Raw genomic sequence first — 21,153 nt, forward strand, 5'->3', positions numbered from 1 at the left:
CGACCTTAAAAGAAATAAGTACCTACTTGTACGCTTTTTTCAGCTTTCCACCTTTAAAAACATTCCAGCTTTTCTCAATAAAGCTAGAAATTATTTTACTTTCTATTACCATATATTATATATTGCCATATTATGTGCTTTCGTTCAAGAAAATTCACTAATTTGATCGATCTTTACTTATGAGTGTTTGTATGTTTATCAGAGCATACATACGCAATCGACGCGCCGGCAACGTCCGTAGAAGGCGAACGAACGTTGGAGTTCAACTACTACGCGCGTCTCGACCATCTAATCAAGCTTGTCTGCACCTCCCTTACGTTTCAAGAGTATTACACTGACCGGGTGGATAGGTAAGGAATCATGTTGGGCAAGGAGAAAGACGTACGCCATATCTCACTAGGATACAATTGCGGCGCTACGTATCGTGGTGTCTCGAGCTAGCAAATAGGCCTCTTGAAAGGACTTCCACACACCACGGTTGAATGTTGCGCCGCCTGAATCCAGCGGCTCCCTACAACTCGTTTGATGTCGTCTATCCACTTTGGGCCGATGGGCGACTCCAAAAAATGTTGATGTAGAACTACATTAACTTTATCTTCGGCGGGGAGGGGCAACGCACGCACAACAGACGGAAACGTTTAAGTGCGGAAACCAGCCCAGAGAGAAGAAAAGTAAAAAAGAAAAAAGAAAGTATAAGTACATAATAATTCGGTAATAAATTATTATTTATTTTTTAGTGTTTGTGGTTATTGAGTCGGTTTTAATTTTTTCCTGATTTTTTTTCATAATCTGAAAGAGGATCGAAAAACAGAAAAATTAAATGGAATTTTCAGTTTACTGTGATTTCAGGCTCGAATCACGTTACATAACCTACACAGAGGCCACGAAAACTGAACCGAAACGTCAAGTCAAAGATGTAGTTGAAACATTCAGCCGCAACCCTGATGTACCGGCGAAGAATGACATATGGAAGAAGATCTTCCACGTCCAAGAGAACACGATAGAACTGCTATACCATTATGCATACAACTTTGTTACGAATGACACGCGCATGTTCATCAAGCCTAACTTGGCTGAAACTGGTGGACAGATTTTGTTCTATCCGGACAAGACATCCGGATATATTGTGAGTTGTTACTCTCTTTTTGAACCTAGCTGTAAACTTAACGAACTCTCATAACCAAAGACTCTTGGATGGATAAAAGTTTCATCTATATCCAAGTTTGATTTGTCCTGATTGTTAGTTTATTTGTGAAGTTTATTTGGCTACAGTTTGATGGCCTAGCACTATCTACTATAAGCACAAAATACGAAATCACCTGTGATTCGTGGATATTCTACATTATTGGCTAAAACGATCAGTTGCAGCAAGAAAATCATCATTATCATCATCGACTCACTAGTAAGCTTGGATCTTCCCTCAGAATGAGAATGGTTTAAGGCGTAAACCCTTCTCATAGCTAAGTATAAGTCTAGCACGCTAGATGAGTGCGGATTGGCAGACTTCATCTTTTTGAGAACATTATGGAAACCCTCAGGCATACAGGTTTCCTCATTGTATATTTCTTCATTAAGTTGCCTTCAAACTACGGAAATATAATCACACTATAATATTATAAAGGAGAAAGTTTGTATGTGTGTGTGAGTGTGTGTGTATGTGTATGTTTGTTACTCCTTCACGCAAACACTACTGGACGGATTGGGCTGAAATTTAGAATGGAGATAGATTATACCCTGGATTAGCACATAGGCTACTTTTTATCCCGGAAAATCAAAGAGTTCCCACGGGATTTCGACAAACCTAAATCCACGCGGACGAAGTCGCGGGCGTCAGCTAGTACCTTAATAATGCCATTCCATAATAATTCAGCTAATCACATAAACTGGGACTGTAATATTGTGATGATCACAACGTTCGTGGTAAGGGAACTAACTGGTTTTTGCGTTCAACAACTGTTTCAGGCTGATCCATGTGCCAAGCCACCACGTCCACTAGACATTTACTACGCCCTATGCGACAACATGGATTGTGAGAACCTTTCGCGCAAACACATCCGCGACCGAGAAACGGATATAAATAGCTACTTGAAACAAAGGTTACATGAGCTCACTGAGCCAGTTCTGTCTGTCGCTCTGTTTGATACTGAAAGGAATGAGGCTGCGAAGAAGGGATGGAGGGAACAGGTATGGAAAGAAAGCAAGAAAGAAAGAAAAAACGTTTATTTTTGAAAGCTGTGCCACACTACCAGTTATACCTACGGGTTAGATTATCCCGGCACCTCTAATCCTTGAGCATGAAAGTCAAAAGACCTCAAACAGAAGAAGCGCTGGAATAAACTGTGTCGGGTGTGGCACAACCCGAAAAAAAAGGTCCCAAGTCATCGTAAATGCTTGGCCTTGCATGGCGAATATGTATGGCGAATTCTTTTATAGAATGCGAGGCAGGAGGTCAATGCTGCCGTGCTATGGTAGATGCTTTTGACGATTCAAAAATACTTGTAAAAGTTTAATTGAATAGAAATATTTTGAATTTTTGAATTCTGAAAAGCCACTAAGTGCAAAAAATAGTTTTTGAGTTAGTTATCGCCAAATAACATAGGAATTTTCAATAACTAATGTTTCTACAAAAGAATGCTACGTAGGACCGCGGATTTTACTTTTTAGTTTGGTTTTTCCTGTGTAGCAAACTTTTTTAGAAACATATTTTCTACATTCCAAATTTGTTGGCGATAACTCTTAAAATATGTCGGAAATATAATCTCTCTTAAAAAAATCGGAAAAGGCGTAAAGGTTGCAAACTTTTACGGCTTTTCCGATTTTTTTTAAATTTATAGCTTTGTATCTACTTATGTTACTCTATTATAATCTAAGTAGGTAGGTACATGAAAGAAAAGCAAGAAATACGGCAGTATGAACTATGTTTCTTTTACAGGAAACCCAAAAAGCTGCAGTGACCGAACGTGAAATAGAAGCGGAGATAGATCCCCTGGCGCCGTACCTAGCGCGCATGTTCGGCTCGTGTTTCGGTACGGGAACTCCCCTTACAGTCAAGGAAGCGACGCTTGTTCGAGAGCAGTGTATCAACGACTTCAGAGCCAAACAGTTGGCCCGCCAGAATCTTGTACAGGAGAGATATGACAAGGTAACTAAATATGTACCTATAATACGTAGTCGAAATTCCACGCTCACGGTTTGCTTCCTCGTTTCTAATTTGAACCATTAGGATATGGATCAGTTTTCCCCTCCATTTTTAATATAGGTACATTCAAGTCAAGAGTGAATAGGCATCTTCTTTTCACTCCATCATAGGCTGCATCATCACTAGCCAGCAAGTCCGATTGCAACCAGGCGCTAGTCTTTAAATAAATAAGAAACTCTATCATGTAAAAGGACTAGATCATTCCCGCGACTTCGTCCGTGTTGATTCAGGTTTTTGAAAAATCCCGCGGGAACATCCTTGATTTTCCGGGACAAAATCGGTTCAGCGTTACAAAGCAACGTACAGCTGTTTAGAAACTTGAGTCTGAACACTACTTACCTAATGTGATGTGTTTGCGTGTCGCACTTTGATGTTAAGCTTGACTTCTCTTTCATTTTTCAGCTCAATGCAGAGTACAAGAATAAGAGGTTGTGGTATTTGGCAAATCAATTTATCCTCACGCCCGAAAAGGAAAGCGCATATTTTGCTTTGAGGTAACTAGGTATTGTGTAAATTATCCTCAAATAACCAAAAATACCGGCCAAGTGCGAGTCAGACTCGACGGACGGACGGACGGACTGACAGACATACAGACAGACAGAGAGACAGACAGACAGACAACAAAGTGATCCTATAAGGGTTCCGTTTTTCCTTTTAAGGTACATAACCTTAACAAACTCGTTAAGTACGAACATTGTAAAATATATCTCATAAAGATGCATTGTTGCATCGTACCGGAACGCTAAATCGTTTGGCGGCATTGTTTTGCCGGTAGGGAGATAACTAGCCACAGCCGAAGCCTCCCACAAGACAGAAATTTATTATATTGTGTCCTATTTTAGTGTGCCTACATAAAATTATAATTTAATGACTTAATTTAATTCCAGTGCGGAACTGGCATTCCAAGTGCACACCCTAGAAGTTCGCTTGACAAGACACAAGGACTTGTCCGCGCCCAGATTCAAGGCTCTAGAAGACTACCTGGCGAAGCATCCGCTACTGAAAGAATTCAACCGCTTACGGCACTATTATCGTGTGAAATGAGGGACGAAATAGTTTTATATTTACAGCTTTTACAAATTGTTTTGTTTAAAATATTTTATCATTCGTTATAACTAGACATCCGTACTTAATAATTATTATTATAGTGAGATTACTTACTTGGTTTTTTATTTTTTGACTGTTCTCTAACTCAAAGTTTTTTAATGTCTAATATACTTACTTACCTAGTTACCTAATGTAATTATTTAGCACATTTAGGAGCTCTGAATTGTTTTATGCCAGTTTTAAGCAGGTTACCGCGACCGTTGCGCGTTCGCGAGTGCGAGATGGGACAGCTTGTTGCGTTGACGGCGACCCTACTGAGGGTCTGTACACAACACAGATAAACTGGCTGAATTTAAATGCCAAAAGTAAAACCCAAAGATTGCAAAATTAAAAACTTATACTAAGGGTTCAGACCCTCAAGTCTCTATTACTATCTAGGAAAGATCACAAATTTGAGAAGCGTAGAATTTTAATACCTGGTTTTCTAGAATGGAATTTTACGCAAGAAAAAAACGAAAGGTCTCTTTGTAATAGTTTAGTCAAGTGTTTGGGCGGTATCCACGAGAGTTGTCGATGGTGCAGGCCGCTGCTCCAGCCGCCAGCTCCGCCGAGCAAGTTGCCGCGACCGTCGTGCGTCGCGAGTGCCAGACGCGACAGCTTGTGAGCCGCGATGAGTCTGGAATTAAATGCTATTATAATACTACCCGAAAAATGGTACATATCTACATCTAGAAAACTGGTACCAGGGATTGAAGTCTTGTTTGTAATACTACTGCCTAGGAAAATATGCAAACTTGGGAAACGTTGAATTTTGTTTGGTAGGTATCAGTCTTAATTGGAATCTTAGACTACAAATAAAACAACAGGTGCCTTTTTTCATTTTATTCATCAATATACTAGTGTTTGGGCAGTATCCAGGAAGGTTGTCGATGGTGCAGGCCGCTGCTCCAGTCGCCAGCTCCGCCGAGCAAGTTGCCGCGACCGTCGTGCGTCGCGAGTGCGAGACGCGACAGCTTGTTGGCTAAGCGACGCTGCGGTGAGTCTGGACGCGACAGTGGCGGGAGAGATATACTGCCTGAATCTGGAAGAGGGGTTTTAATAAATGAGGGTAGTACAGCTTTTATGTAGCAGCGTTTATAATATGGTGAAATGGATTAAAGAATGGCAACTACAATCTACTTACAGAGCAAATTAAAACTTCGATTTGGGTCATATTTATTCTGATTAAATATTGAAAATATTTTCCAAAAAATGTTTCAACCCACAATCAAGTCAAAATTAAGAGATTATGAACAAACTGATTACAACTGGGCGATTCATCATCATCATAATCAATGTCGCTCACTACTGAGCACGGATCTCTTCTCAGAATGATAAAGGTTTGGCCATAGTCCACCAAACTGTCCAAATGCGGATTGGTAGACTTCACAAACCTTTGAGAACATTATTGAGAACTCTCAGGCATGCATGCCTCCGCACGATATTTCAGTTAACTTTGGTTAATATTTCTTTTACGATGTGGCATGTCATTTCATACAATGATTGTGAGTTGATAGCTTTTCTGAAAGCACGTCCAATTTGAATCGTTTATTTTGAAATTGAATGGATCTATCTATGCTACAAAAAAAAAAAAAAAACTACTACACCCACATTTTCCAATCCAACAAACTAGTGTGCGTCTTCCTACTTATGAAATCCTACCTGAATGATAGTCAAAGTTGGCATGCTCACTAGGAGTCTCTTGGCCGAGTCTCTTGCGGTATTCTCCCGCAAAGTGTTCCACCAGGGTGTCCATCATGACCGCTTGTTTTGAGAATACCTGAAAGTTACAGTTTCATATCAAATAGTGTCTGGTAAAAAAAAAAAAATTTACAATAATTACAAGAATTCACCCAAAAATTCAAACCTAAATAGGAACAGCGTGTAGTTAGAAAACGCTAGCAGAAACGATGGCAGGATATAGTACTAAAACATCTGACTGACGCAAGATGTCAACGAAAGTTGCGTAGATAGATGCCGCGGGGTCAAGCCACGTCGTAGGTGGGGGCATTGACAGCCAAGTTTAGCACACTATACATTGCGGGTTTGAAAAATACTAAATCACTAAAATTACAAATATAAAGCAAATGGTTATTGGTATTAGATTGTTGTTTTTGAAGTTTTTGCTTACTGCGTTTTTGCGTTTCAATTATTTCATACTATAACAAAAGGAACTGGAAAAGGACTGACTATATCAATGTACCTACAGCTCAAACTATTGGACACAATGGGCTGAAATCTGGCATGCAGATAGTTATTATGACGGAGACCGCCTAAGGAGGTAAAGTCAGGGTTTAAAATTTGTTTGGTCCACGTGGACCACTGTTGCGGGCCTAAGCTAGTTAGTACGTAAAATACCTGGAGTATTTTGGAAACCCTCAGTCCATTTTCCACCACCATGAACTGTAGGAAGAGACACGGAAGGCAATCCTCGTTGTCGTCCGATGGCAGACCTATATCCCAGGACAGTTCTTCATATAGTAAGCCGAGGAGAACAGTCTGAAATCAAAAATGCTTTCTTTGCCTCTCTTGGTGTGGTTTTTCCTCATTGCTGGATGTCATGGCCCTACTATTAATAACAAACGGGTTTCTTAAGATTTGTGTTTCTCCTCCTAGAATTTTTCGTAATTCTCCGAAGTTTTTGAGTTATCTTTCAGAAAAACCAGCCAAGTGCAAGTCAGACTCGTGCACCGAGGGTTCCGTACCATACCATCGTACAAGAAATAACACTTTTTTTGCGATGTAAGCACAAATTCACGGTTTTCGGATCTTTCCCTTTAGAATAAGTACTTGTTCTATAAGACATTACTACCTGCCTTTCATGATTCTAAGTCAACGGGAAGAACTGTACAGATTTTGATTCCCTTTACAAGTCTTGACAGATAATACAACAATGTGATCTTATAAGGGTTGCTTTTTTTTCTGAGATATGGAACTGTAATAATGAACATTGAACACTCACGCTCTCAGTATCATCAATGACGTAAACGCCGTTGGAATTTATGGCCACCAGTACGGGAATATCTTCGTGTGTGAGGAGACTAGTCAGGCTCCTCACTGGCTGTTCGATCTGACCTTGGAAGAAAGCTGCACTGGAAATTAAAATTGAAGTAACTAAGTATCATTGATTTAGAAATAATTTATTCTGCCGTATGGTTTACGCTAATATTTTTTTAATTTACTCATTATTTATCAGAACCCAAATACCCACTTTCAAAATGTTTTGTCCGTCTGTAAATCTCACTATTTAGCGTAAAACATACGTATAGACAGAAGTTTGTCTGCTCGCCTTGCCCGTCTATTTATCTGGATTAATATCTTGTAAACTGGTAAAAACACCAGGCGTAGAGCCGTCGCCATCATGCTCTTTTAAGTATGTGGTATTATGGTTCCTTTCGAACATTCCGTGTAAATAGGTCACTCGAAGTCAATGCCGCGTCGTAGGTGAGGCATTAACCCGAGTTTTGCACGCTATAAAATGCTGGTTTTAAAGATACTAAATCTAAACTACGAGATAAGGCAAATGGTTATTGGCATTGGATTGTGTTAAGGTAGTATAATAATAACGCTAAGCTTTTGCTAGCGTTCAGTATACTGGAGGTCTAAACTTATATAGAAAAGCTCCAGAGGCGTGCTTGGGAAGATAGCAACACATAGTTTGAGTTACATACCCATAAGTAGGTAAAGTCCTGGTGTGTGACAGATACTTGTGCCGTAGTTTCCTCGGCGGCGCCGCGGGAGGGCGTTGTGCCTGCTCCAGCAACTTGGCTTCAGGACTGCCCTTCCTTCCCGCTGGTAACAAGCGAGCCCATCGACCAGATCTGGCGTGCTTTGGAAGGTATTTGTCCTGCTGTTCCCTAGAAAATACGTATTTTTCTAGAAAAGCTATGACTTTTTGCAGTATTTATCATCCATCCATTCCCGTTGGTTGGAGTATCGTTGTAGTGTATACGTAACATTATCAAATTGTGAGGAATTACTTTAGAAACTCTGATCTCCACTTTATAGCACTAGCCACTGATCTTATGTCTGAGTAAGTCGAAATGCGCTCTAAAGATTTCAGGCAGACTTGAGAGAAAATGTCAAACGGTGTCTATAAAAACAGCTTAGATACTTAAAAAACTTGACAGTACGTTAGTGTCGTAAGGTCCTAACTGGATTCTCGCCTATAACCGCTCGAGCACTTTCTAGCGGATATCTTCCACTTAGCACATTGCGGTTCTTTGTAGGTATAAAAATTTTAGAATTTGGGAGGGAATGTTACCTAAATCACAATCTGTAGAAGCAAACTCACCTAAAGAACTTGGCAGTATGTCGGTGAGGATCGTAAGGTCCCAACTGGATCCTAGCCTGTAGACCACCCAGCATGACCGCTTGCGCGCTTTCTAACGGATATCTCCCAGTTACCACATTGTGACGCGCCTCTTCGTACAACAATTCTTGGATACGGGTGTCCCTGAAAGTGTGAAATTTTCTCTTTCAGAGTATTGAAAGGAAATCCTGTGTCATTATTGTGACTTACTATATTTTACAGAACAATCAATGTAACTTTCTGGGCATGTGATTCTCAAGTTTTTTTATAAGATGACCATAGTCCATACCACCGCAGCCGTCTCCTTCAATGAGACAATGACTTTAGGGTCATTGTCTTTTCATGTAAAATGGTAATGGATTGGTAGATCTTACTTGATTCCCTCTTCCAGATGCTTAGGGAAGAAGACATTCCTCTGTAGTCGCAGTATGGGCTGGTCGCGCGCTCGACGCGACTCCGAGCCGTGCCCATATCGCTGTAGCAATTTCTGCCAGCCGGCCCAGATGCGCCACGGACAATGGTGGGGCTTGAGCTGAATTTCTGTTGACGATGTTCAGAATAGTTGCCAAGAATATAGCTCTCTAAATAGTCCACATAACTTACTAAAACTTCACTCCGCAACGGCGTTTAAATTATTTATTAACGACTCTTGATACGACAGCTCAAACCGCGCTACATCTTAAAATTTAACATCTCTCTCTTTCTATCGCGTTCACTCTTTTTTCTCTTTGATGTAACTACCTAGTTTAAGGAGCGCACTTCAGGTAACCAAAAGAGTCCGGTCCTAACAGTAACAATCTGATGACCGAGATCGTACGAGTGGTTCACAACAGTCACTTTATTTTCAAAGGTTAGCTCGTTGATCCCTTATCTAGCAGACCTATGATAAGATGGAAGTGATCCTATTTGATGGGTTTCGTGGTGCCCCCCCCCCCCTCCCCCCCCTCCATCCTCACCCTCAGGCTAGCATCCTCACACATCTTTGATGGAAGTCGCAATATTACTTACCTAACAATGGGCTGCACATCCAAAGCGCAAACACATTAGTAGCCAAACTCCTGGCACTCGGAGTGCTGAGCCCCAATTCTTCAGTAGATATAACTGCGTTGAGGAACCTAGCGGATGTGACGCAAGAGGGCACTTCCTCAGAACTCATTTCCACCATAACAGCAGTGCGAGACATCAGGTATATGCAGGTAACTGGGTTTGATGTACTGCTGGAGGAAGATGCCGTACTCCCTGATGATCCTAAAAAGATTTGGACAAAAATTATCAGATATGCCTTTTAGATAGATCGAGGAAGCTAAAAAATGATGTTATAGATATTATTAAACTGGTTTAAATTGTCATCTGCTGACACTGCGGCTGCTGCAACTAGATGCGCCTAGCCTTTTTAAAATGAGGCAGCCAACTTTCTTAACCAAAACGTTGTCAATACTGGAGAACTGGCCTACGAAAGTGAAGTCATGTAAAGGTCTATCTCTCGGGACAATGAATAATACATTGTTCCGAGGTATATCTACTTCTTACGTCAGTTCTTACATCAATGCATTTTTTAAATTAAGTAACGTACAAATTTATTAAGAACTTGCGTTAGCTTTAACGACAAAATTAAGTGCAACCCTCAAGTTAAAACCTCACCTGGTAATGGTGGTGAAATAGCACTGGACGAACTACCACCACTGGTTATGGGTTCAGTGGTGCTGAAAGAGCCAGCCGCGATGCTGCTGGATCCTGTTTGATTGGAACAACTGCTGAGATTAGAGCCTGGAAACGTTCACTTCTTTAAATACGGCAGTTCCATATCCTTGAACTTTAATAACAAATAATAATAATGTCATAACACCGAATTTTGAACCCGGCGGCCAATCTCTTATAGAAATTAGCCAACTGCGCTAACTATACTGTATTATTATAGTGCATAAGGTGTGTGCGCAAACACAGGCGTACTCTCTATTCCCTCTCTCTCATAACCCGATGAGACAGCAATCCGACACGAACAGAGAGATCAGGCGCAAGACCGTCGGCTTTATGTGCTCTACGAGGCTCGGGGTGACACGCCGCCAACTTCGTACCTTGTGGCTAGGTATTGAAAATCCGATGTCTAATTATTTTTGGCCCGACTAGGGAAGGACCTCGTCATCCGCAGTCCAACATGCTAACCACCAACGAGGCAGTTGAACTTCGGAACTAAAATCTGATTAATTTTAAAGCCAGTTTGACGATAATTATACCTAATGGAAATTGGAAAGATAATACTGTGCCTATGAGTTCTTGGTTGGAGTGCGCTTGCCTATTCGGGATCCCAGGAAACCACACCTTAACGGTACAAAAAGTTTCGTGCGAGTATGTAGATTGGATGACAACCACATAGGGATGTCAACGTTCACGCTTATTCCTGTATGATTGATATAGGAGTAACAGTACCAAAATCTATGGAGAATTTTTTTTCCACTTACCCATAACACTTTTATCGAGGGAATCCGAGGAGTTGCTCTCCTTAGAGTCCGGCTGCAGGGGTTTGTGGGGGTCATGTTTATCCCACTCATTGTGTCGGCCTAGAGGACTGTAGGACAAGTGAGGTAACCGCTGGGAAACAGAGTACAAGTGTGCATTGACTTCTGCTTGGAGCTTCTGACTTTGTACGCTGTAGTATTCTTCTCGAGATCTGTACTCGCTAAAATATTTTAATTCATTATTATTATTAGAGGCTAGGTCATTAATCTTTATGAATAGCTTCTATTAGACTTTTGGAAAGTGGGGATAGCCTAGTGGTAAAATACTTCGGGGGTCTGGAGTATAATTCCATCTCAGGCAAACAGGCATCTCAACTTTTCGGAGTTATGCAAGGTATATCCAGAACGCTAGCAAAAACGAAGACAGGTGGTTCTGAACTGAAGACAGACCAGATTCAGGACAGAAGAACTGATGATTACTGATAGAGTAGGTATGTACCTACCTACCGTAAAAAACGCGAGAAAAATTTAAAAAAGCTGTATTTTTCAAAAGTTTACAATATATTGCTAATAAAACATCAGCTGATAGACGCTAGAGGTCAATGAACATTGCGTAAATAGGTAATTCAGAGTCAATACCGCGTCTTGCACGCTATACATTGCGGGTTTGAAAAATACTAAAATCTAAATCACTCCACTTTTCCGCTTTGATTGCGCTCAACTGTGCCTGCAGGACAGAGGGAGGTGGGAATAATACAAGAAAGACTTACTTATATTGATACTCTGCTTGAATAGGATATCCGCGTCTCGAGTATTCCACGGGAATTATTGTAATGTAATTCCCGCTGTTCTGAACATTGGAGTTCTCCCCATACGCACCCATCTCCGATTGATGTTCCATGTATGTCTAAATGTATTATTTATTGATCTGCATCTTACTGCTTACATTTGATTTAGAGTGTTTGTAATAAGCTGGATAACTTTATTATAAAGAAATTATAAGTCAAATTACGCTACAACATTGCGCCGAAATATCGATCGGAATTCGCGCCACTTTCAATGTTGCCTATTAGGAAAAATCTAAAAAGTTTTGCAAGCTGTAAATTCTTATTATGCCGCTAGCGGTACCTTAGTAATTTGCGCTTTACCTAAAAGCCGACGGTGGTCGACAGAACAACATTATTCTACCGATAGCGGCACTTTGCGTCTAATTGATTGACACTAATGCGCCGCTATCGGCAAAATAACGCGTTTGTCAAATTGTCATTTAGTGATTACATACTCTTTGTTGTTATTTGTCAGACTCAAACGTCAACAGACCACACATCATAAAAAGTAAATAAAAAATGGGACTTCGTCTGTGTTGGCGTTAGCTGGCGGGCGTGCTCTGCCTTTTTGGAGTGTTTTTTTTTGTTAAAACTGACTGGAAAGTGCTCTAAGGGGTTGCCGTGCGTGTGTCGGCGAGCGCCGGCACAGACGGGGTCCATACTTGTATAGTTTAACTAACTTGTTACAAATAACTACAAACTTGACATTGGCTAATCTTTGTGGAGCCAGACGAGAGAGGAAAAAAAAAATGAAAATAAATGGAATTCGTATTTACTATTTTGTACGCTGTCGCATTAACAGTAACTTTAATTTTCAATTATTTAAATTAAAAAGCAGTAGTTTTTTAATAGATCTAAACATTAACGAATGTTAAAATCAAGAAATTAACGGTAACAACGCCGAAAACATTATAAAAGTTTGCATATTTTTGTAGCTGTGTAGACTGTAGACGTGTATTATTTTCAGATAATTCTAATCATATGCAATCGAGGTAGCAAAGTTTGATAACGATATTCTGATTTCCTTATGGAGGCAAAACTAAGAGAGTACCGCGCGCTTCGCAGGAGAAAGGAACTTATAGATAACGCGAAGGAACAACTTGAGAAGTCCAAAGAGAAATTCTTCAATTTTCTAGTTCCGAAAATATTCAACGACATGGAAAAGGACAGAAGTGAGGAGGAGGTTTTACTGGTAAGTGGAAACAACACTCAAACACGAAATAGTAGATGCTCATAAACATTACTACACCATTACATCCCTAGCATGACTTTTTTCTTGTTACTTTTTTGTACTCAATTAGAATTGCAATCTAGTTAAATAGTTTGATTAATGCGCATTTTCTCTTTAATATTCTGTACTTAAATTTTAATCATGTACCCATACATGTTAGTCTACTGATGCATCTTAATTATTCTAATAAATAATTAGGAATACTTTATACATGCAATCTTTTGGGGAGCACAATACTAGCATAGCATAGCTGCAATAAAATAGTAGACTGTTTGAATAGTGTTCATACTTTCTTGTTCAAAGTGGTCATGCTAGATTTGTCATGATGAACTATTGTTTATAGGCTTTAAACAAAATGAATAAAAGCAATTGTCTAATAGCAACTATTATGAACTTTGTAGTTGCACCTATGCACTTTATTTGATTCTGAACTTATTATAATTGCAGCTAGAAAACGAAAATGAATCAGACACATCTGATCCTAAAACAAACCTAATAATGGAAGAATCTGTAGATGCAGGTTGCGAAACTAGTGAAGTTGAATCATTTGTAGAAGAAAACCAAGAATCCTGGAGATACTTCATACTAAAATGGTCGATATATGCTATTATTTGGCTTACTTTATACACAATCTTTCTACAACTACAATTTGGAGCTGTATTTTTTGTTGTATCCATCCTAATAGGAATATGTTTAAATACTAGGACTAGGCCGAAAAAGAAAGGGGAAGTGTCTGCGTATAGTGTTTTTAATGCAAACTGTGTCAGTATTGATGGGACTTTGAAAGCAGAACAGTTTGAAAAAGAAATTAGGTTTGGTCCTGCTAGTGTAAGATAAAATTAATTGAATCTCTTAATAATTATGTTATTTTATTTAACAGACCAGTAACTTATTGACCTAAATTATTTATTTTAATACCTATATGATACTAGAATGTAGATAATACCTACGACTTCAAATATGTGGATTTAGATTTTTAATAATCCTGTGGGAACTCTTGATTTTTCAGGATAAAATACTAGCCTATGTCATTCTCCACAGGTCTTTAAATATATCTGTGCAAAAAATCACCATTACTCTATATTGTAGCCTGATTGAAGGACAAACAAACACACTTTCACATTTATATGGGCAGTGAAAGTAGTAATTTAGATGTTAATGACAGGGCCTGCACAGATGAGGGACTTTTGTCCGCGGAAGACAAAAGTCCCTCATCATCAAGGTATATTAACCAATCTAACTCAGTTATATTTTGTAGACATTAATTTTTGAACCTGTCTACTTTCATTGACTTTGATTGGTTAATATTCAAACGGGCATGAAACTACGTTTTCGTGGAGTGTGTGATGGAGAGACCACCAATAATAAATTGGTCCAGTAGATTTGAAATAAATTGGCTGTGACAGACAAACACTGATCCTATAAGGCTTCAGTTTTTTCATTAACCTGATGATTATGGAAACCTGAACAGTAGATTGTACAAGGCAATAAAACAAGCCATTTTATCCGATAGGTGTATCTACCTGAGGGCAGATATTTAAGTCAAAGATAAAATAGGTTTTATGACCAAGTTGTACACTCTGATTATCCTTTCTAAGTTTGGACGAATTTTTCATACAATCATTAATTTAGGATTATACTGAATTTAGATAGAGTTAGTAAAATTTATATATAAAGTATTTACAATAGAATTAATCTAACATGATAGTTTTAATCTGAATGTTGCAGTTCAATTCCAGTAATTTCTGCATTATTCTCCAAGTAGTCTTCATCTTCATCACAGCTGCTTTCCCCTATAAAAATAAAGCATGGATTTACTTATCTATACTAATAAATAAAATTGAAGTGTCTGTCTGTTTGAACAGGCTAATCTTCGGAATGGCTAAACTTATTTTGATGGGACTTCCACAGATAAGTAAAGGATTAACCAAGGAGTAACATAGGCTACTTTTTTAACTGACTTTAAAAAATGGAGGAGTTGTGTTTTTCTACCTATGTACACTGATACCTATCTCCGAGATTTCTGAACTGATTTGTTCAAATTTTTTTTAATCGATAAAGGAACTTTGCGACATTGTTCCATAAAAAATTTGGATTCCAACGCATCCTAATGCATGCTGCAGGGGATTTGACCAATTCACACGGGCGAAACTATGGGCATCATCTAGTATAGGATCTACTGACTATTATTGAAAACAAAAATAGGTGTGTTATTACCAGTTTGTATGATAAAACTAAACTTCTCGTCCTCATCTTCAAATTGCTCCCTCTTCCGGTATTGCCTCTCGATTAGTTTTACGTGAGTCATCTCTCTCTGCCAATCGTCCCTGGTTATTGAGGCAATTGCTTCAAGAGTCAACCGTTCAATTTGGGATTCCAGCTTTTGAACATTACTGTTTGCCACCCTACACTTAATCAAATTCCAGATATATTCAATTGGGTTTAAATCGCAATTGTAGGGTGGCAGCCTCAAAACTTCAAAACCGTGAGAGCTAAACAGATTGTCAATGTGATTATTTATTGGCGGTTTATGCCTTTTTATCGACTGATAGAGTTCTGCTTTGGTGAAACATTCCTCAAATTCTATATTTTTTTCTTTAAGCCATGACTGCATCTCTTTTTTTGTATTAACATTTGGGGCCATGGAAACTTCCATGCTGTGGTATGCAGCATTGTCCATGACAACGATTGCATTTTTCGGGAGATTTGGTATTAAATTTTGACTAACCCATTTCATGAAATTCGCAGCATACATTTTATCGTGGTTATCACTTGTTTTCAATTTTGTCTTAAACATAAGCAGAGCCCCGTTTATAAAACCATTTTCGCCTCCAGCGATAACCCACCGGCACCCAACACTGTCATTTTTTTTCGCACCAGTTTCAGTACTTGTCTGCCAACATTTCTTAATAGTATAATGGGCATGGATCCATGTCTCAAATAAATAAACGATAGGTTTTTTATCAGCACCCAAAATATCATTTTGATGAATACGTCGTAAATATTTTGAACGCCATGCTTTACTATTACATCTTTCTATAAGATCTATTCCGTTGCTCTGACAATTATTTTTATAGCCGAGTGAATCAACCATTATTCTCCTTAGTGTCATTTTGCCTCCTGGAAATTGCAGCTCCTCCTTTGCTGCAGCAAGTATTTTTTTCAATGTTGGAATTTCTTTCTTTATCCTATAGATGGAATTTATTATATTTTGAAGAGCAGCAATCTCAAAATTATCACCAACTATTAATTTTCGCAGAGGTTTCTTTTTTGGCGTCGATACTTTGCTGCTGTTGGCTTCTGGTGCTTCTGCATCTTTTCGCTCGTATCGGATACGACTTATTGTATAATTGCTAATACCAGTAGCTAGTTTGACTCGCTCACTCACTTTGTAAGCACTTTGCAGGGTTACCAAAATACTATTGAATATTTCACGAGTCAAAGTTACATTTCCATAAGGTCCTAAACCTGTTAGAATGTCTGCTGTCTTCAAATCATGTACTAATGCAACATTGTAATCTTTCTCGCTCTTAAAGTATTCGTCTACGTTGCAAACAATTTCTCGAGCTCTCCCATTTAAAACAATGCCTTTTTTACTCATATTAGAGCAAAGTCCGCGGGGTAGTAGGTAGGATTCGATCAAAAGCGGAAACTTATGGTGGTACCGGAGTGGGGACTGGGAGTATTGCTAAGTCGGACATACGAAAAAAGGAAAGCTAAACTCAACATGAATTCCGGATGTCGAGGACGGAACAATCAATACCTATTTATTATTGTTGGTATTGTAACCAATTACCAAAATAAAATTAGACAATTAAATCAATGTGTTATCAATTATCAGCAGTGTTGCCAACTCTTTAAAACCGTTTGTGATTTGTCGCAATGACGGTTTCGAAAAGTTGCTAGTCCCCAGATGTCACATAAAAAAAACAAGAAGGCCTCATTCTCGAAGGTACAAAACTCCATTATCCTTATATCCATTTCGTGGGTAAAAAATCTTCCAACAAAGACAGTCAAAAGTCGTTAAATAATTTGAATCACTAAAAAAGGGAAAAAGTTGCGTCTTTGGAATTTCGTCAAATCTAGCGACTAAGTTGCTAAATTGGAGACACTGGCTATGGCTAATAAGTAATAACTTTATTGACGACAAAGCTTTATTCATAATGAATCTATATACTAATAAATAAAATTGGAGTGTCTGTCTGTAATTTCGAAATAACTAACTAGCTCATAGGGTTATTTGAACGATACCATAACTGAATCACAAGTTCTTAAAATTTTTGTCTGTCTGTTTCAAAAGGCTAATCTTCGGAACGGCTGAACCGATTTTGACGGGACAGAGGATTGATCAGGGCGTAACATAGGCTACTTTTTTAACCGACTTTCAAAAAGGGGGGATGCTGCAGGGGACCTGACCACCAAAACTGATGGGAGTTAGAAACTGTCGGTTAGAAATTGATGATTGATATTGAAGGTAAGTATCTATACCAAGTAAAGACTTTGTCGTTGACCTCGAGGACCCAACTCCTCAACCCTGATGCTGTAAAGAATTGCATTCCTAAATCCTGGTGATCCCTCGGGATTTTTAAAGGATCATCCTTTAAAATGTTTTACGTGGTACAGAAACAAGTTGCATCTCGGGGATGGGCTGTTACAGAAAGGCTACTTTTATCCTGGGAAATCAAAGAGTTCCCACGGGATTTTTAAAAATCTAAATCCACGCGGACGAAGTTGCGGGCATCAGCTAGTACATTAAAAAGTTTTATCTGTGGTTCCCACTTCCCACACAAGAATACCGCAGACCATCTTATCCAGGTAAGCCCCTCATCTCAATTTTATAAGTAAAAAATTTTTCAACAGAGGCACTTCAAAATTCGCTAAATATTTTAGTCACTAAAAGTGAAAAAAAAAGTCGCTTTTTTTTTTTTTTTTTTTCTTCTCGTCTGGAAAAAAGTCGCTGTATCTTCAAATTAAAAATGTTGCTGGTTCTAGCGACAATGTCGCTTAATTGGCAACACTGATTATCAGGAACAACGTGATCACCGATCACCACAGACACAAACCCGGTAACTAATCTTGGTCTGTGGTCTGTGCCATAGATATTGTTTCTGTCAGTGGTGCCACTTACATTACAGAATTAAATACAGGTTGTCAGGCCTGTTTCACTCTTCTTGGTACTTGCAACGTAGAGTAGGTATAAAAATGTTCCTTGATACCTACTGTTTGGTAAGTTTGCGCGGGACGTAAAGTACCTACGTAAAACATCGGCATGAATTATTAGTCTTGGTTAAAATCGGTGGTTAAAATCCTCCGGTCTCCACAAGTAGTGAGTGATTACATACATAGTACATACTCAATTACTCTTTGTCCACAAGCTTGAAATCAGGAGAGTAAATAAAAAAGTAAAGCGAGTTGTTGTAGCCATCTAATATGGTAAACGTTTAATATAACAAAACTATTCATATATTTTCAGATCAGTGCTTAAAATTAACTAGGATGCATTAAATGCATTCACTGTCATAAAACAAACACTGCAAGATGGATAAACACGCCTTGCACCCTATAATACGTAATGCTGAAAACCTTACAGAACCTAAGGAGGAAATGTTGGATGATCTTTACGCAGCTGATGAATGTAATAGTGAAAATGACTTGTTTACAATTATACCCAGTGAACCAAACCCATTGAAATCCACTGGTAACAAAGATGACCAACCGAATACCTCGAAATCCACTGATTGTAACAAGGAAAAGACATCAGTGGCACATGGCAGCAAGTGCAACCAACAAAAAATGCTCGGTCGTCAGGCTACATTTACACGACAACTTCGCATAGTTCTGCACAATTTAATGACTAACACAACACAATCTGACAATGCTGTTTGTAGTGGTATAAAGGACGAACAGAATATATCGAAACACACTGACTTTGGTAACAAACATGACCAACTGAATGCACCAATATCCACTGGTTGTGGTACCCAAGATGATCAACCAAGTACATCCAAATCTGATGATTGTGGTAACAAAGATGACCAACCGAATACCTCAAAATCCACTGATTGTGACAAGGTAAAGGCATCAGTGACACATGGCAGCAAGTGCAACCAACAAAAAATGCTCGGTTGTCAGGCTACATTTACACGACAACTTCGCATAGTTCTGCACGATTTTATGACTGACACAACACAATCTGACAATGCTTTTTGTAGTGGTAAAAAGGACCAACAGAATACATCAAAATTCAGTGATTGTGGTAACCAAGGTGACCATCCGAATACACTAAAATCCCCTGATGGTGGTAACCAAGACGTACAACTGAATACATTGAAATCCACTGAATATGGTAATAAAGATTACCAACCCAGTACACTGATATCTAGTGACTATGGTAACACGAAAAAGCCATCAGCTGCACAGGGCAGCAGATGCAAGAAACAAAAACTGTTTGGTTGTGATCTTTGCCAGGCTAAATTTACACAAAAGACTCGTTTAACAAGGCACATGTGGAGTCATACTGGTGAAAAACCTTTTCCTTGCAACATTTGCGAGAAGAAATTTGGACGAAAACACCAGTTAGTGGCCCATACTATGAGCAAGCACTCTGTCGATAAGCCTTTCATATGTCCGCATTGCCAGTACAAATTCGTAACCCAAAGTAAGTTGACAATCCACATGAGGACTCACACTGGAGAGAAACCACACTCTTGTCACCTGTGTGATAAAAAATTTTCTCAAATACATAATGCAAAGATACATATGAGAATACACACTAGCGAGAAACCATATTATTGTAAGCATTGTTTGTTCAAATCTGCATACAAAAATAGTTTGACAATCCACATGAGGTCACACACTGGAGAGAAACCCTACTCATGTCAGCTTTGCCAACAAAAGTTTGCACGCAATAGTTCCATGAGAACCCACATGAGGACTCACACTGGTGGAAAATACTCTTGTGACCTTTGCCATGCGACATATTCACAAAAAGCACGTTTAACTTCTCACATAAAATGCATACACAGTAGCGAGTAGAAATGAATGCGCACGTTAGTACAGTCTTGCATCACTGCTTGTTAGAATGTAACAAGATAATGTTGAAAACTAAAACCCGACTGTGATAGTCTTAATAAACGCTGAAATATTATCCCAAACAAAAACATTTCATGTGAAAAATAAGGGTCAGTTCCTATCAAACAGCTTCAGCCATTAAAAGTACTGATATCAAAAATTATGGCCAGTTCTTTGCTAGGCTCTGTAAATGGAACTATGTATACAGTTTTATAAGGTGTATTAAATTGAAATTATTTTTATTCAATTAAACTTTTACAAGTGCTTTTGAATTGTCACAATAATCTACCACTGGTTCGGAATGCCGTTCCTACTGAAGAAACTCGGCCGTTGCTCTTTTCAAGTCTTATCTTCTTCGGCCACCTTCAAGCTGCCATCACATTCATAGGCATCGTGTTAAAATGTGTTTGAATAAGATTATCATCACATGAACTAGAGTTATGAGGAGGGTGATACAATAGCAAAAAATGTTTGCAGACCCCCCCCCCATTTTTTAGGGTTCCGTACCTCAAAAGGAAAAACGGAACCCTGATTGTCTGTCAAGAAACCTATAGGGTACTTTCCGTTGACCTAGAATTATGAAATTTGGTAGGTAGGTGGGTCTTATAGCACAAGTACAGGAATAAATCTGAAAACCGCAAATTAATGGTTACATTATTTAAATGTGTTTCAATTTCCACAGTAAGATAACTATACTAAGTGGGGTATCATATGAAAGGGCACCTGTACATTCTAAAACAGATATTTATTTATTTTTATGTATAATCGTTTTTGATTTATTGGGCAAAATTTTGGAATAAAACCCGAGTACGGAACCCTCAGTGCGCGAGTTTGACTCGCACTTGGCCGGTTTTTTATTTTTATGTAACTGCATCCGTTAGGTAAATTTTTTCACCTCATAATTTAAAAAAAAGTACAGTAGCAAACTAATTAAGTAAAATTTGTTGTTAACTTAATCTGTAAATATAAAT

The 21,153-nt window shown here is 38.8% G+C and overlaps 5 protein-coding genes across 14 annotated transcripts in view; 3 read left to right on the forward strand and 2 right to left on the reverse strand.

Moving 5' to 3' along the window:
* Positions 1-4,312, forward strand: part of LOC123874799 (dynein regulatory complex subunit 7) — a 182,289-nt gene extending 177,977 nt beyond the window's left edge. Inside the window, exons 10-15 of the mRNA XM_045920299.1 lie at positions 203-350; positions 850-1,126; positions 1,963-2,184; positions 2,933-3,142; positions 3,602-3,693; positions 4,087-4,312. Coding sequence (XP_045776255.1) covers positions 203-350; positions 850-1,126; positions 1,963-2,184; positions 2,933-3,142; positions 3,602-3,693; positions 4,087-4,243 — 1,106 coding nt within the window. The 3' untranslated portion in view covers positions 4,244-4,312. The remainder of the gene's footprint in view (positions 1-202; positions 351-849; positions 1,127-1,962; positions 2,185-2,932; positions 3,143-3,601; positions 3,694-4,086) is intronic.
* Positions 4,313-5,124: 812 nt separating this feature from the next.
* Positions 5,125-12,215, reverse strand: LOC123874803 (putative FERM domain-containing protein FRMD8P1). Of its 3 annotated transcripts, none has more exons than XM_045920309.1 (11): positions 11,824-12,215; positions 11,057-11,274; positions 10,239-10,331; positions 9,606-9,845; positions 8,972-9,137; positions 8,580-8,741; positions 7,957-8,142; positions 7,248-7,377; positions 6,644-6,784; positions 5,948-6,065; positions 5,125-5,327 (listed from the first exon to the last, which is right to left on the reverse strand). In XM_045920309.1, exons 1-11 carry the CDS (start codon positions 11,952-11,954, stop codon positions 5,143-5,145), a joined length of 1,770 nt encoding a protein of 589 aa, XP_045776265.1. In that variant the 5' UTR covers positions 11,955-12,215; the 3' UTR covers positions 5,125-5,142. The 3 variants fall into 3 exon arrangements, with proteins under 3 accessions (XP_045776265.1, XP_045776264.1, XP_045776263.1); XM_045920308.1 differs by having other exon boundaries at positions 5,978-6,065; positions 10,239-10,364; positions 11,824-12,214; XM_045920307.1 differs by having other exon boundaries at positions 10,239-10,364; positions 11,824-12,211.
* A 414-nt stretch (positions 12,216-12,629) lies between these two features.
* Positions 12,630-13,979, forward strand: LOC123874825. 3 transcript variants are annotated; one of them, XM_045920349.1, is made up of 3 exons: positions 12,630-12,771; positions 12,848-13,072; positions 13,559-13,979. In XM_045920349.1, the coding sequence occupies exons 2-3, from the start codon at positions 12,908-12,910 to the stop codon at positions 13,946-13,948; spliced, it is 555 nt and encodes a 184-aa protein (XP_045776305.1). In that variant the 5' UTR covers positions 12,630-12,771; positions 12,848-12,907; the 3' UTR covers positions 13,949-13,979. The 3 variants fall into 3 exon arrangements, with proteins under 3 accessions (XP_045776305.1, XP_045776304.1, XP_045776306.1); XM_045920350.1 differs by having other exon boundaries at positions 12,676-12,714; XM_045920348.1 differs by having other exon boundaries at positions 12,662-13,072.
* A 782-nt stretch (positions 13,980-14,761) lies between these two features.
* LOC123874810 lies at positions 14,762-16,962 on the reverse strand. Its single transcript, XM_045920327.1, has 2 exons — positions 15,329-16,962; positions 14,762-14,904 (listed from the first exon to the last, which is right to left on the reverse strand). The coding sequence occupies exons 1-2, from the start codon at positions 16,710-16,712 to the stop codon at positions 14,822-14,824; spliced, it is 1,467 nt and encodes a 488-aa protein (XP_045776283.1). The 5' UTR covers positions 16,713-16,962; the 3' UTR covers positions 14,762-14,821.
* Positions 16,963-18,434: 1,472 nt separating this feature from the next.
* LOC123874808 (zinc finger protein 37 homolog) lies at positions 18,435-20,675 on the forward strand. 6 transcript variants are annotated; one of them, XM_045920324.1, is made up of 3 exons: positions 18,436-19,003; positions 19,139-19,175; positions 19,323-20,675. In XM_045920324.1, exons 1-3 carry the CDS (start codon positions 18,650-18,652, stop codon positions 20,144-20,146), a joined length of 1,215 nt encoding a protein of 404 aa, XP_045776280.1. In that variant the 5' UTR covers positions 18,436-18,649; the 3' UTR covers positions 20,147-20,675. The 6 variants fall into 6 exon arrangements, with proteins under 6 accessions (XP_045776277.1, XP_045776280.1, XP_045776276.1 ...); XM_045920321.1 differs by having other exon boundaries at positions 18,435-19,003; positions 19,139-20,675; XM_045920320.1 differs by having other exon boundaries at positions 18,436-19,376; positions 19,422-20,675.
* Positions 20,676-21,153: the final 478 nt, after the last annotated feature.

The sequence above is a fragment of the Maniola jurtina genome, chromosome 19 (genome assembly GCF_905333055.1).
Source record: "Maniola jurtina chromosome 19, ilManJurt1.1, whole genome shotgun sequence".
Lineage (NCBI taxonomy): Eukaryota > Metazoa > Arthropoda > Insecta > Lepidoptera > Nymphalidae > Maniola > Maniola jurtina.